At 36.7% G+C, this 15,571-nt stretch overlaps 1 protein-coding gene across 2 annotated transcripts in view; it reads right to left on the bottom strand.

Annotated features, from left to right (window-relative positions):
- The window catches only part of kcnq5b (potassium voltage-gated channel, KQT-like subfamily, member 5b), a 172,553-nt gene that overhangs the window by 25,046 nt on the left and 131,936 nt on the right, over positions 1 to 15,571 (bottom strand). For both annotated transcript variants that reach the window (XM_039657429.2, XM_089132226.1), the window contains exons 4-9: positions 8,691 to 8,866; positions 8,386 to 8,511; positions 7,511 to 7,621; positions 4,992 to 5,087; positions 4,004 to 4,098; positions 3,104 to 3,130 (exon numbers count right to left, since the gene is read on the bottom strand). In XM_039657429.2, the coding sequence (XP_039513363.2) occupies positions 3,104 to 3,130; positions 4,004 to 4,098; positions 4,992 to 5,087; positions 7,511 to 7,621; positions 8,386 to 8,511; positions 8,691 to 8,866 (631 nt within the window). The remainder of the gene's footprint in view (positions 1 to 3,103; positions 3,131 to 4,003; positions 4,099 to 4,991; positions 5,088 to 7,510; positions 7,622 to 8,385; positions 8,512 to 8,690; positions 8,867 to 15,571) is intronic.

Raw genomic sequence — 15,571 nt, 5'->3', positions numbered from 1 at the left:
CAGAAGCATCACATCCAAACACCTCTTTGAAATCTGTTGTTCACACTAAGGCAAATGGATGAATGTCATGTACTTGTTCTGTACTTAATAAATTCATAATGATGTGGAAATGATTTTGTCTGGCCTTGTTCATAGTGGAAATACTATTATGGCAAAATCTGAAGTTCTATCTTAGTAATTATGCAAATGACACCACTAGCACTTTCTGTTATCTGGACTGATGACACTACGTCTTAGTAACTGGCATGTAATGCAGTCCTGCAAACAGTCTGACCTGGCTTTCTCATCTCCATTATTTTCTCTCTCTAATTGAAGCCAAACCCCCAGTAATCACATTTGTCTGGTAAGTGACAAAACATGAAAGCATGAGAACATCTCAATTCATTGCTATTTCGTATTCCATCTGCCCAAAGTATATGTCTGATGAAAAATCAGTGCGCTTAATAACAGATTGCTGTAAACAGGCATCAGAGGGAAATACTGATCAAATATGGAAGGCTGTTTACTCCCCAGAATAAAATGTAGAAAATTAATTTCCAGATTAAGTTTCATAAAACAGTCACAATAATAAGTTTTTGCAATTTTGAAAAAAAATTAAATAACATTGTGCGGTGTAATTACAAGAAAGAAGGTCATAATGGATATACTGTAACTGTAAAAAGTCAAATTACAAGATTTGAATTTGCATTATGATAAAAAGTCATAATTATGAGGAATAGTTGCAATCATAAAATATATAGTCATATTGCCAATTATGAAGTCACATTTTGAGATATAGGGCCCTATTTTAACGATCTGAAACGCAAGTGTCAAAGCGCAAAGCGCAAGTAACTTTGTGGGCGGGATAAATGCCTCTTGCGCCTGGCACAAATCTAAAAGAGGTTGGTCTGAAAGTAGCTTCATTATTCATAGGTGTGGTTTGGGCGTAACGTGAAATAAACCAATCAGAGCGCCATCCAACATACCCTTTAAGAACAGGTGTGCATGTTGCATGACGGATTGTTATTATAACGGCGAATTTACCAGGCACATGCCAGGAGCGTTCACAGCCGATGAGACCTTCTTTTACTGTCTATGGATGAGACCGACGTTCTTGTCAGGGCAGTAAAAGACAGAGAAGTGACGTTGTATGGGGACGGGAGAAACCCTTGCACATCAGCGTCAGTTAAACATTATATACGTATGTTTCTTGCCACTATTGGGCAAACAGGTCTGATCCTTTAGTAGCCTACAATTAGCCTTAAAAAAATGGGTAATAAGGTTTTTTAATCTTCATGTAAAGCACAATGATTTCCTTCATGTTTTAATATTTTTCCTTGTTATAATGTATGATTAGCAAAAATAAAAACTGCTGCATCTGTGTTGATGAGAGAATCAAAGTGTATGCGCGCCGTGCTCTGCTACATTATGGCCAAGCATGCGCGCTTAAAATAGCATTATGAACAACCAGTCCCTCCAGAAAAACGCGATTATGCGATCGCTGAATTCAATGCAAAATCAGCCAAAGTCTGCATATTTATGCGGGGGCCGCATTTTTTCAAATACGCCGCACTTTCGCCGCATAAATTGCCGATTTCCGTGCAAAATATGCGGGGTTTGCATAATTTCATAATCCTCGCTGCAAAAAAAGTTTCGTTGCAAAAAAGTCACATGTATCTTAGCAGAAAGTTGAAAAATGTTGTGTTTGCTTCACACAAGAGCAGCCATTTCCCCCTGTTTCCATGGGAACGTTATGAAGTGACGCAATTACGCGACGCCAGACAGACTCACGGAGGCGATTGACATCTCACAAATCGAACTCGTATAACTGTCTGTCACACGTTCTACCGTCACATCGTTACTTAATAAACAACATAAGATAAAAGAAGTGTAGCATCAAACAGAAATTACCCGCACACATGGGGTGTTCAAGGCGCACATATAACACTGCAGAGAGTTCAACAGGGAGCGCACAGCTCTTAAAGGGGCCACACCTTATTTACACTCGTTACAGTCTGAAATAAAACAAGATGAGAAATTAAACATTCCCAGCACTTTCTATGATGTAGTATGCTTGCTTATCAAAGGAAGTAATAAGAAATGACTCTTACATTAGCCTAGTGAGAACACGATGTTGGGGGAATCATTTTTTCTCTTTCTCTTTTTCATCAAACCGCAATTTTTGCAAGTTCCCTCAATTTTTGCAAATTCCTGCAATTTCATTGCAAAAATATCCCGCATATTCCATTGCATTTTAAAAGAAAACGGGCCGCGTAATCAATCAATTTTTGCCCGCAACAATCACAAAAAAACTCTGCGTTTTTCTGGAAGGACTGAAAACTATTATGGTAAATATTATATATAAATGTCGCAAATTTTTTCACACATTTTTGGAAATTACCACCACAAAATCAGTCATTTTGATCGCAAAAATCACAAAAAAAAATCGTGAAATCCTGGAGGGACTGAACAACGCGCAACGCGCCACTGACTTTAGACCAGGTTTTTTCTGGTCAGTGGCGCAATGGGCTTTATGCCCAGCTGCACTACTTCCTGAACTTCAGCCAGCTTCTTGTTTCCTGTCTGCCATTATTGGCCAAATTGATTAATTCAGGTGTGTCTGATTATTGTTGCCATGACAACTGAGGTCAGGCACACCTGGATTAATCAATTTGGCCAATAATTGCAGACAGGAAACACGGAGCTGGCTGAAGTTCAGGAAGTAGTGCAGCTGGGCATAAAGCCCATTGTTTTCTGGAAGTGTAAAATAGCACCAGGGGATGTTTGCGCCGAAACACGCCTCCTTTTTGTGCCGATCCGCCCAGGGAGCGCAAGTTCATTTCCTAGTTTACTGACGTGCGTCTGTGGAGGGAAAAATCCTGCTTTGCGCGCGGCAAAATAGGAATGATACATGCGTTTGTGTATAAAGTCATTTGCGCCGGGTGCAAGATAGAGCCCATAAAGTCACAGTTAGAAGATATGAACTAATGATTACTAGAAATTTAGTCTGAATTACTAGAAATAAAGGCCCATAAAAATCATCATTCAAGAAGAAAATTTCAAATGGCATTTAGAGGCTTTTGCATCTGAACTCTTCATATATAGGATATGAAACAACACAAACCTTGTAGATGACTCTCCTTGATCCTTTCTGTGGGAGTCAAAAGGTGATGTAGAAAGAGAAATATTTAAACGTGAGATGTTAAATTAATCTACAGTAAACAGTCTTCTTATAAACAACACATGCCATAAATTCAGATTCATCCAGTTTATCATAAAATATTTCATGCACACTAATGCACCAAAAGCAACAGCCAGTTTAAAACATAATGCATATACATGCAAATCAAAACATGCAGAGTATTGCAAGGAATTCAGAAGCTCAAGCAAATAAATTTGCCATTATGTATTTGGAGCCCTTCTGAATATCTAGTTTATTCTCTGTATGCTTAAAGTAATGCTTTCGGCAGGTCTAGTTACATTCCATGGTCAAGGCAAAGGCAATCAAACCTTTTTCTTAATCAGGTAGCCAATTTTACTGCTGCTAATTTACCAAGATGGACAACTACTGCATATTCACCTTATCCATGAATGGATAATCCATTATAAAACAGAATGTTGGCATAAATGCAAAATGGAGAGAAACATTACTGTCCATTCGCTTCATTTATTTCCCTTTCATTTTGACAGAAACTGCAATCAGTGATTTTATGGACAGCTAGACCTAGACCTGCTATTGTCAATTGAACCTGGTCTATAATGATTCTTGTGAATGTCAATGAATGTATCAGAATCAGATTAATGCGAAATGGACATAAAAACTGGCATGTAGTTTTTTGAATGTTGAAATGAAGAGGATGTGAGAAGAAAAATGGACCGTGTGGGAGACAGGCACAATAAAGTTACACGAGAAAATTTAACAACTAAATAGAGGAAAAGAGGAAAGTATTCCTTTGTGAAAAAATTAATGAACCATGGCAACAGACAGGATATAGAATAGCACCTGCCGGGGGGTTGTACGTACTTTGTAGGACTGCAGGTATGCAACGCCTTCAAATGAGGTTTCCAGGTTGCAACGGAAACCGAGTTCTCATCAGCCGCATAGCTACGCCACACACACTACATGCAAAAATATATAAAACCAAAAAAACAAGGGATAAAGGAAAAAGGAAAAAGACAGAAGAAGGACGAGCCAATAGAAGAGAAAGGGAAGAAAAAGGAACAAAAAAAAAAGAAAAAAAAGCAGATTAGTAAAAAAAACTACACTGGTTTTTTTTTCGGTCAGAGCAGGCACCCATACATGCCTCGGGGCAGGGATTGTAGACTCATAGTGACGCCAAGTGGCCTCAAGGTAAGGACGACTACCATCGGTGGAGTAATATCGCCACGCAGCCTTATTCAGGGTTAAGGAGAGTAAAACATAGTGAGCAGAAACACAATGCTCTGCGCACACACACACACGCATGCACCAGACACACACACAGACACAAACATACACACAGACACGCACACAAACACGGACACACACACACACAAACAGGGAAGTTCCTCCAATATATTTTGCAACAAATTTAGGAGATTTTTACAACTCTTAATTGCTGGTATTAAAACCACATTTAAACCACATTAAAACTAGCTAAACACTGGCCCAAACAAATAAAGTCTCCTTGCTGTGAAATAAACCTAACTATTTGTCTGTTAGGTAAAACTATCCCCAGCCTCAGACATTTCATAAAAGATTTATCAGGCAACAAAACCACTGGTGTGCATTCAGACACAAATCATAGAAACAGTACATAAAAAAGATATGGTACTATTAGTGCAAAACAGCACTCTACTTAGAGCAGTGGTTCTCAAACTCAAAGTGTTTGGCGCGCCCTGAGGTCAGCAGGAAAAAAACAGTTGTTTGAGAACCACTGAGGTAGAGGCATAACATTTTTCATAAAATTCTCTGTCATAAAATGTGCAATATCATCAATTGTAAAGGAAGATTCATGACTCTTGTGTCTAACCTGTATAAGGCAGGCTGCAGGGTTCCTTCTCTTCTCAAAGTGCTTCTGTCTGTGCTGTTCTTGAACCTTTAGGGCAAAACCTGAACCCAAAATGCCCTGCAATACAAGTGAAGTAGAACCATGTCAGTAATACCATAGGTTAGAATTAGATAATATGACTACTGTAAACTTCTCAAGTTACATATCGTGAGCTTAGAATTATAAGGTTCTATCTCCACTTTTGGTCAAAATTGAGTTTTTGACATAATCTGATCCATTAGGTGTTTATTAATGCCTGTGTGGTGTTATTTTTGTAAAAAAAAGATTAATAGATAAAGCTATAATAGAAGATTATACTACATAACAGTTTTGCCAGATGGGATGTAAAAACTTTGATGCTCAATATCTCAGAACTAACCTAAACGGAGATAGAACCTTATAATTCTAAGCTCACGATATGTATTCTGGTTCCCAGAGCTGGTGTCTGAAGCACATGTGGAAAAACACCAATTCTATTGGCCAACAGCATGCAGGTGACGTAGTGCAAGTGTGTCACAGCAACCATAAATAGACGCCACCAGATTCTAATTGCCAGGACAGGGTTGGGAACCACTGCTCTAGTGCATAGAGGTGAAGCATACCGCACACCTAATATGAGGAACCGACCTTGATTATAAAGGCAAATCCTCAGTAAATAATCGTAAATTCGAAGACTGGACAATTCTTAGCCAATAGGTTTGTGAAGTACAAGCATAAGCCTATTAGCCCCTGGAAGGTTATCTGAAGAATATTTCTGCTAAAATCAATTTTCCAAAAATATTTCATGTTACCAAATATTGTGAGAGAGGAATCAGTTTCTCAATTTATGTTTGAAACAGGGGGATCAATTGTTTGGGGTCCTGAAACATCACTCTGGCAGGAAACCCGAAAACTTGTTTACTGTGTATTAAAGTCATTGAGAGAGGGTTTTGAAGGTGGGCACCACACTTTTGTAGCTGTGCCATAGACTACAGTTCCTCACACCAGAGGTGGCGGGGTAATGGGAGTAGTCCCAATACGACAATTCACCATGACGTCTCAACAATAATATATGTTCTTCCGGGTGGCAAAAGCCGAAGCGTCCCTATGGCAACAATAGTAAATTGCTTGGAGAGAGACAGCAGCGTAATCTACATTTTAACAGTTGATTCAAAAACAGACGTGGTGGAAATTCAGACATAGTTAACATGATCATTGGAGCTATAGGGATCTAGAGAGGTGCACTAACGCAATAGAGCGCGGCACAGGACTAGATCGATGGCCGAGTTTGAGCACGGGCGGTAATGCATTCACTCTGTGTGTGCAGATTGCGGGAGAATAAAACGATTTGCGGGACTCCCACAAACTAGAAATATCTATGAATAAAGCAAATAAAAACTAATACATATTTATTCATCTGTTGCAGAAAAGCAACAAGAACAACTAAAACAAAATAGAAATGATTTACATGGCAGAGTTTCTTTTTAGAACATGACTGTTGAGCGATTATGCTGATGTGTATGATGGCGACACGTAGACTAACTTGAAAGTATTTGGAGGTACAGAAAAAAAGTCTGTTTGTGGGCGGCAGCGGGACATAACATAAATGTTGCGGGCGGGAGAAAGTAACATAGAAAGTAAGAGAGTTGAGAACGTCAGTTATATAACGACCCACGTATTAAAAATGGTTGGGTTTAAATCGGGCTCAGGCTCATAATTAGAAGACGACATGCACTACTTTTGATGACGTCCACTTGCTTTAACCTCCTCACCCACAGGTTCCGCTGGATAGATTTACTTTTTTCTGAAGGAAATCAATAAAAACCCTACACCTTTTGCTGTAGGCTATATATGGCGGCGCAACCCCAAACACAACACGTTTTCGCCAACTTTGATCAACAATAATGATTTTAACTATGTCCTGTAACAGTTCAGTTGCCGGCTGGATCTCTTCGGTTTGTCGCGTTCTGCCTCCCGGAAGTATTGTGGTGCCTATTGCTTACAAATGAAGAGTTCAGATGCAAAAGCCTCTAAATGCCATTTGAAATTTTCTTCTAAAATGACCATTTTTATCAAGCTTGTATATTTAAGTTCAGTAATTTCACTTAAATGACAATTAATAGGTAATCTTCATTGCCATTTACATGTAAGTGAAATTACTGAACTTAAATATACAAGATTGATAAAAATTGTCATTTTAGAAGAAAATTTCAAATGGCACTTAGAGGCTTTTGCATCTGAACTCTTCAAACATTCTCAAATGCCCTATAAGGCTTCGAGAAAGAGACGAGGTACAGTGCAACAGTGTCTTCCCCGAGGGGGGCATACCCAGGATGTAACAACCATCAGGGCTTGTGTACGATTACAAATAAGATTTCATTGTGTGGAGCAGGCTAGAAACCAAGAAGGACATTAGGAATTGTTTCAATTGTGCAAATTATTGTGACAAGATGCACAAACACTGAATTAATACATTAAGCAGTGTAAGGTAACAAGGTATGAGAATATGTGTGTCAGTTTACCGCAGGCAGAGTAAAGAAGGAGATCCCAAGCAGGGCAAAGCCAGCAGACAGCATTCTTCCAGTCCAGGTTTTAGGAGTCTTATCTCCATATCCAATAGTAGTGAGGGTGATCTAATTAATGAAAAAAAAAAAATGTTTCTTTAAAAATTCGTGCTTGTTTTTAATCTTAACCTACCATTAATTCATTACATAAAACACAATATTGTTGACATCAACCATGTTATCCATTCTGCAGGTGAGATTTTTCTTTTTACCAGCAACTTGTCGAGACTAATTTGGCTAGCTTCTACCAAGTGACAGATGTAATTTGAGGTAAAATTAGCATAAATCTAAATGATTACCTATCCAGTATATCTGTATGGGTTTATCTCCTCACTTATGTATTTATGTGGCTTTTGTCTTTTCCTTTTGGGTTGAAACAATCTTTATGAAACCTGAAGTATTTTCTATGAAGCGTCCAGGGCTTTCAAGCGAGACCAGAGATGGCATCTGTCATTTTGTCCCATAATGATTACTTTCCATCTCCATGGAAATAGAATCTAATGGGCCTCTGTATAACCTTTATGGAAAAGGTTTCAATTTCCCAAACATGGTGGAAGGCAATGAACAAAAGGCGGAAAAAGGGTGAGCCAGAAATTAGAACTGAAATTTGACATCAATGATCGTATTAAACTGAAACTAGTTCATCTTGTAATTTTCTAGTAATGTTGACCATTCGCAAGGGCCAGAAAAAAATTACCCAGGAATAATGCATCAGAGTCGCATCAGATATAAATAACTTGCTTTGTGAAGCTCGTCATCATACTGTAGGTCAGAATATTATTTGTTAAGAGAGAATATACCATTGTGCAGAGATGTGCGGTGCGAAGACTCACCGTGCCCCACCACAATGCATCAGCATATGTGGCAAAGTCGTTATTAAACTCCTTTTCTACCAGATAAACCAGGAAAGAGGAAAAGATGAGCACAAGGAATCCGATGTACCAGGCAGTGACTAATTCCTATTAGATGGAGAAGCAGACGCTGAGGACATTTAGAGAATATCTGCACCACAGGAAAATAGTAACAAAAGTACAAAAATACACAGGGGTTTCTGCTTTTAAACAATGTGTGATTTTGACATATTCCAAGATCTTTATTGCCAAGATAATTCTGGATGATGACTTATCCATAAACTTACCTTGCTGTGTGCATAAACTACAGATCCCAGAAGCTTCCAAGTTCCTCCACGGCGGTCCATGCGCACCATTCGCAGGATCTGTAAAAACCTTAAGCTTCTTAGTGCAGATGTTGCAAAAATGTTGCTTTGACTCCCCGCCGAAACCACAGCAACAGATGCAATCAGCACTATAATGTCTGATGGTTAGAGAAGAGAACAGAAAATCAAAGAATGTTAGAAAATATTTTACATGAGAAGCTAACATGATCACAAAAGATTGCAGAAGATGTCATTCACCGTTTGTGTTAGCTTTCATTGTAAGAAAAATTCTAAAATAATTATTTCTTGCTACACTGTCCTAAGGACTATTTGATTTTGAGTGGTCAGTTTTTTTTTTTTGTTTTTTTTTTGATTATGATAATTATCACAAAATAAATCTCTACAGGGTGGTCAGGCCCAGCAATCATATTTGTAGGAAACTTACAGTACAGAGCCTTTTTGAATGATATTTTCTCCAGAATTTCTGCTGTAATTATGGCAACGCTTCTTGCAACACCCCCCCCCCCCCACACACACACACACACACACACACACTTAAAAAGTTCTTAAAAAGTACTTCCCTGTACTTAAAAAGTTAAGTATAATAAAATTATATATTATAAATCTACAGTATATGATAAAAAGAGATACCCACTAAACACTGGGCGTCGAATAGATGGTCCATGACCAATTCTGGACATCTATTCGACGTCCAAACTAGGTCCATTATTTGGACGTCCAACCATGACCCAATTTGGACGTCATGTTGACGTTCAACATTTGACCGTTGAAGTGGGTCATTTTTTTGGACCTCATTTGGATGTCTATTTCAGGAGCAGGAAATTTACAAGATTAATATGCAATATTTTTTTTATTTACAAATATCAATATTGTTGTTATCAACATGAGTAATACGAATACAGATTATTTATAATTATTTAAGATAGTTTTCCAAAAACTGCATTTGAAAAACATACAAAGGTGTAATGCTGTAGCTCAAACAGTAGAGCGTTGGCGCTTGTAAAACGGCTACCTAGTATAATGCTTAGATCATGGGTTTGATTCCCAGGAAAAGCAGAAATGTAAATGTGTAATGCAATGTAAGTCACTGTGGATAAAAACATCCGCCAAATGCAAAAATATAAATACATGGTACAGATAACATCCTTTAAAAATGTCCTCTACCTTTTTGAAAAATGGGACTTCAGTTATAGAAGATACTAAATTTGATGTTGAAAAGACGTCCACAAACGACCACATTTAGTCCCACCGACGTCAATATTAGACGTGCAAAAGACGTTGAATAAAGACTTTACCTGGCGTTACAAAACAACCCCTGGACCGAAAATGGACGTCCAAAAATTACATAGAAAAGACGTCACTCTAACATCACATTACGCAGTGGGTATGATTTCAGCTTACATTTACGTTTTATTTGTTTAATTAATTTAGATTATTTTGATAAAATTAACTTAAATGATTTTAAAGTCATAATGCATCCCTGTGAAGTCTTCTGAGGCCTCCTACTAAACCCCCTTGTCAAAAATCGCTGAAGTAAATTAACAAAACACCTTCTGTTTAGATATAAAAACCTGAAAATGTGTCAATAAACTTTAATTCAGGTAAATGAGAATGACATCTCAGACTAGACGATTTACTTCTCGTTAATTAATTGGAAAGATTTCCAAGTATAAAGGTACAATTTTTGCGAATCTTTTTCTGCAAGTGTATCTTGCCCATATTCTGTGGAAAAAGGGGGCTAAGGGAGGGGGAAAGACGGAGAAAGAGACAGAAAGAAAGGAAGGACACGGGAAGTTCACACAGAAACCACATCCACTTGGAGACGTGACACCAAACCCTCAAAGAACACAAACAACTCCAAAGCACTCAACTGCAATAATATTTTCTTTCTCTTTCAAACCCAATGTCTTATATTATTTGTAGTCAATGTCCTCAAACTTTCCAGCAAATGGGCCTTCATGCTCCCCCACTCTTCTGCTCTCTGCTGTATGTCTGTCATTCTAAGTCAAATCATCACATTACATGTGTTCTTAAAGTCTTCAGGGAGCCTCGAGCTCGGAGGGAAAATGCTTATTTAGGGGTTTATAAGTGCACTCCAGATATATAAATTATGACGCCTTTATCCAGCTCAGTAAAAAGATGACTCATGAACTCAATGAAAAATACATAAGTTCTTCACATGAAAGAGAGCACCATCCTCCAGAATCAGGCCTGTTGAAAAGAGATTTTCTTCCACTGTCTTATAAAGAAATTTTAAAATTGTATTTTGCATGTACAAAAATGTAAAAAAAAAAAAAAAAAAAAAAAATGCTCAAGTCCCTGCCCCTTTAATAGTAATGTGCCCTTTCTCTCATTTTGACTTGAACCGGAACGTGAGTTGAACTGAGGGGGGTGCCACTGCAGTGTAATGCAGTGTAATAAGTTAATATTTTTGGCTTAAACTGAATGACAAAATATATTTACAGTAATTTGACAGGTTTATGACAGCAAACGAAATCTGAAACATGTTTTCTCTTTAAACAGATTAGGCAACATCTACAATGAATGAAAAACTTCTACAATTAATTAAGGTATGAATGGATGTCTAATGGCACATTGTGAAGGGGGTTTTATAGCATGTAAACAAATAATTGTATGTCAATTTATTTCTGTCTGAAGTCATTTGATACTGCACACACACACATTCGCAGCCCAATTTAATCAATATGATAATAAGGGAAATAGAATGCCACTACAAATTAAGAGCAGGTGATTCATTTTAGATCATTTAAAACTAATTATGAGTGGATCTTTCTATACCCAGAGGCCCTTCTTGACCTGAGGGTAAAAAGTGTTGCTAACAACTGACTAGCAGCTACATGCACAGGAACTACTGCATTCACACAGCATTTGATTGTTGGTGGAATATTTTAAGTTGGGTTTGTTTCTTCAACAAATGAGTCGGAAAGCTGTTTCCAGAATAACCTTATTCAGGCAGGGTTTATTTTGCTTTGTCAAGTTTAATTGAAGTGTACGTTTCCTAATTGATTCAACAAGTCATTAGCCTCCATTAGATGGTATTTGTGTGTTAAACTGATGAATGAACCCTGCCAGAGAAAGAATGATGTATGTGATATTGTTGTAGATTATTGCAGGAAAACCCTTCAGCAGTTTTTAGTAACACCAATAATGACTGGCCCCTGCCTGTTAACTCAAATATAATGTGAAAACCCAACTGAATACAGAATTCCTAAAGTCCAACCATTACTCAGATTATCACCATAAAAAATTGTAAGTGGTTGTTTTGCAGGGTTTAACAAGTTTTAGTGGCTCCATAGTAACAAGGGAGTCAACTATTTAGAAGTGTCCCACTGTCAGAGACATTTGCTCACTATATGTCTAAATATTCACCATGATATTTATAAAATATCCAATCCAAGCAGTCAAGGGTGATAGCAGGTGTAAATTTATGAAGACAATATGTCAGACATCAGTGTCACTGATATTTAGGGCATCGAGACCTTTGCTAGTATTCACAATATATTAACAAAAGGAAACTAGGGAGCAGAATGAGACAACATTTGCATGGTCTGAACACACAGACACATTATTCTCATTATTAATGATGTTCATTACTCCCATTGTTCGCCATTTACATCGATAGGGCCAGAGCTAAGTGTTATCATTTAAGAACATACACCACAAGCACTTACACACTCTTAAAACAAAGTAAAACCTTGTTTAAAGCAAGTATTAATGAGCTCACACTGTAACAACAGTCTGGAGAACATTAGACAGGTTGAGGGGTCATTGTTTTTTTTTTGTTTTGTTTTTTTTGGCAGACACAACTGGAGGATGCTGAGTAAAGGTTTGAGGTCAAGGGATAAGTACAGTAACATTATTTAAAAGGCATGAGGTATTTTCTTACTGGTGATCAGTTGTGAGGCTGTTGCCTAGGTTACTGAGGAATGAAAATGCTTTGTGTCATTTTGGAAGGATGAAAGTTGCTAGATAAAGCAATGCATTTGCAATGGTGGCCTGTATTAATAGTGTTAAAAATAGCTGCCAAAACATAACGATAATAATAATAATAAATAATAATAATAATAATAATACAGAACAGGAATGTGTACACTTCAAAATATTTGGGAACTGTTATATATTTTTTTTAAGTTTTTTTTTTTCTCAAGTCATTTTGCTTGCTCACCAAGACTGCATTTATTTAATCAAAAACACCTTAAAAAATAATATTGTGAAATATAATTACAATTTAAATAGTTATTTTCTATTTTAATACATTTTAAAATGTAATTTATTTGTTTGATGGCAAAGCAGACATTTCAGCATAATTACAACAGTCTTCTCAAGTTCAGTGTCACATGATCCTTCTCAAATCAAGCTAATATATGGATTTTGTGCTCAAGGGAAATGTATTCTTATTATCACAACTTACTGTATGTGAATTAGAACAACAACTAACTAACTGAAATTTGATGTCAATGATCATATTAAACTGAAACTATATCTTGTAATTTTCAAGTAATGTTGACCATAAGCAAGGGCTGGAAAAAAATTACCCAGGAATAATGCATCAGAGTCGCAGAGGTGCTAGAACATGTCTAGCACCTCATAAGATATAAATAACTTATTTTTATCTGAATTGTCAACCCATAACCAGTAATGGTATGTGTGTGTTTGTTTCTTTAACGTTAGTAGTAATATGATGGAGCTTGTGTCAAAATGATTAATGGGTTTTTAATTAACCCATTAACCTTTGACCCGCCCCCTCCCCGTGCCCTGTGTTTGACCCGGCCCCTCCTCCCTGCGTCCTTGGGTGACCTTGACCTGTGGTAACCTTGTGTCGTATGACCTGGTGTGTAATTGAATAATAGGTGTGTCATGCGTCAGACCTCGTGATTATAAGGGGATCATTGATATGATGTAAGATTTTATGTTCGAAGGGGATCTCTGGTCCTTGTGATTATAAGGGAAACATTGATATGATGTAAGGTTTTATGTTTGAACGGGTTCGTCCCACCACATTCCAGAGGAGAGGGGGATTGGTGGGGAAGGAGAAAGTGAGAATATCATAAGTCTTACTCTAAAGTTTAAAAACATTCTTTAAAAGTGAAATGGTTAAATGGTTATTTACATTTAGTCATTTACAAATATTTCACACTAACTAGATTTGAAAAACATTCTTTAAAATGGTATAAATATAATATATAATATTTCACAGTTGATAAACATTCTATGATATGAATTAAATGGTTTGAAAATATCTAATGTCTTTCTAAACATCTACAGATCCAATTATTTTAAACAAAAAATAAACTCATCTTACATTTTTCATATGCAATACATGCATACATACATGATTGGGTGTGCAAAATAAGTTGTAATACAAAATATCCCCAATGTGAAAGTGAGAATATCATATGTTTTACACTGAAGTTGGAAAAAACAGCCTGTTTTTAAAAGTATATAACTGAAATGCTTATAAAATAAATGATATACGATAAATATCTTACTGAACCAATTAATTAAGCAATAAACAAACTCATCTTACATGTTTTAGAGATTTGAAGAAGTCCATACATGTCCAAATACAATTCATGAAAGGGTTGTGTTTAATATTGTGAATGTAAGATCCTGACAGTCTTCCTCAAGCGTTCCTCACACACTCCCGTTTAACATGCTTGTGTGTGTGTGTGTGTGTGTGTGTGTGGATGTGGGTGTGCTGTGTCTATTTGTGTGTGTGTGTGTGTGTGTTCGGGATCAGAACGAGACGTGTTCGATTAGTGTTAATTCCATATCGTAGTAAAAAGCATAAATTAAATCATTAAAAATCATGTGGCTGTGATCCATGAATTAGTCATTGTTACATTTCCAACGCCTGCAGATAGTACAACATATTTTTATCGCAAAAGATAGGCAGCACGATGTTAACCCTGAAAATCAAATTTTTCCCTGATTTACCCTGAAAATCTAATTTGTTAAAATACACAATAGACAATGTGAAATAACAGGTTGTTTTGGGGGTCTGTGTAAAAACTTGACTTAAACTTAAAGTATATCTTTTATTTATCAGGGTGCATGTAAAGAACTTTGAAGAACTTTGAAATTTGGTCATCTCATTCGTCATCACACACATGTGAATATACATGTTCAATATATACTTAAGTTTTATCTGTAAGAAATTTGCCACATAGACCTGTCTATCTTCAGAGAGAGGGGGACAATGAAGACATTTAGAGTCTGTGATGCCTCAGGCCGACCCCATTGATATAGGCTGCTTATAAGGCCCTTCCGATCGCCAGTGCATCTAAGAAATTACTTAACAATCATTTATGATAGCTTCAGGCTATAGGGTGACAGAGCAGATGAGCCTCTGTGCATCGTGTAGTGTTAGTCTGCAAACGCCTTTCCAGAGCTTTTTGTTCGTACTAAATTTATTTCAAAGCATAATCATAAAAGTTTAAATATGATATTTTGAAATGAAAGGTTTTAACACATTTGTATCTTCTATTTATCTTTCAGAAGATAAACTTATGATTTTTAACATAACCTAGAGTATAATTTTTATCAATATAGCCATAGCCCTAATGATTTTTGTACTGTAACAGCATTCTATCCTGTACACCTAAAACACAACCGTCACAGAAAACTGCCTTTTCACATTCCCAAAATAAGAAAATAAAAATAAATAAATAATTTAATATAATTTCTAAGCTGTTTTGCATCCACAAACACACACTAAGTCGGTTCCATAAAACTAACTAATCTCTATTTTTAAATGAAATGATTATAAATAAAGTTTATAACTTGTTACTAAAATGTATTTAAACATAGTTTTTAGCTAA

Source organism: Pimephales promelas, chromosome 6 (assembly GCF_988280905.1).
Source record: "Pimephales promelas chromosome 6, fPimPro1.hap1.1, whole genome shotgun sequence".
NCBI classification, from domain to species: domain Eukaryota; kingdom Metazoa; phylum Chordata; class Actinopteri; order Cypriniformes; family Leuciscidae; genus Pimephales; species Pimephales promelas.
This window is presented reverse-complemented; position numbering and strand designations above follow the sequence as displayed.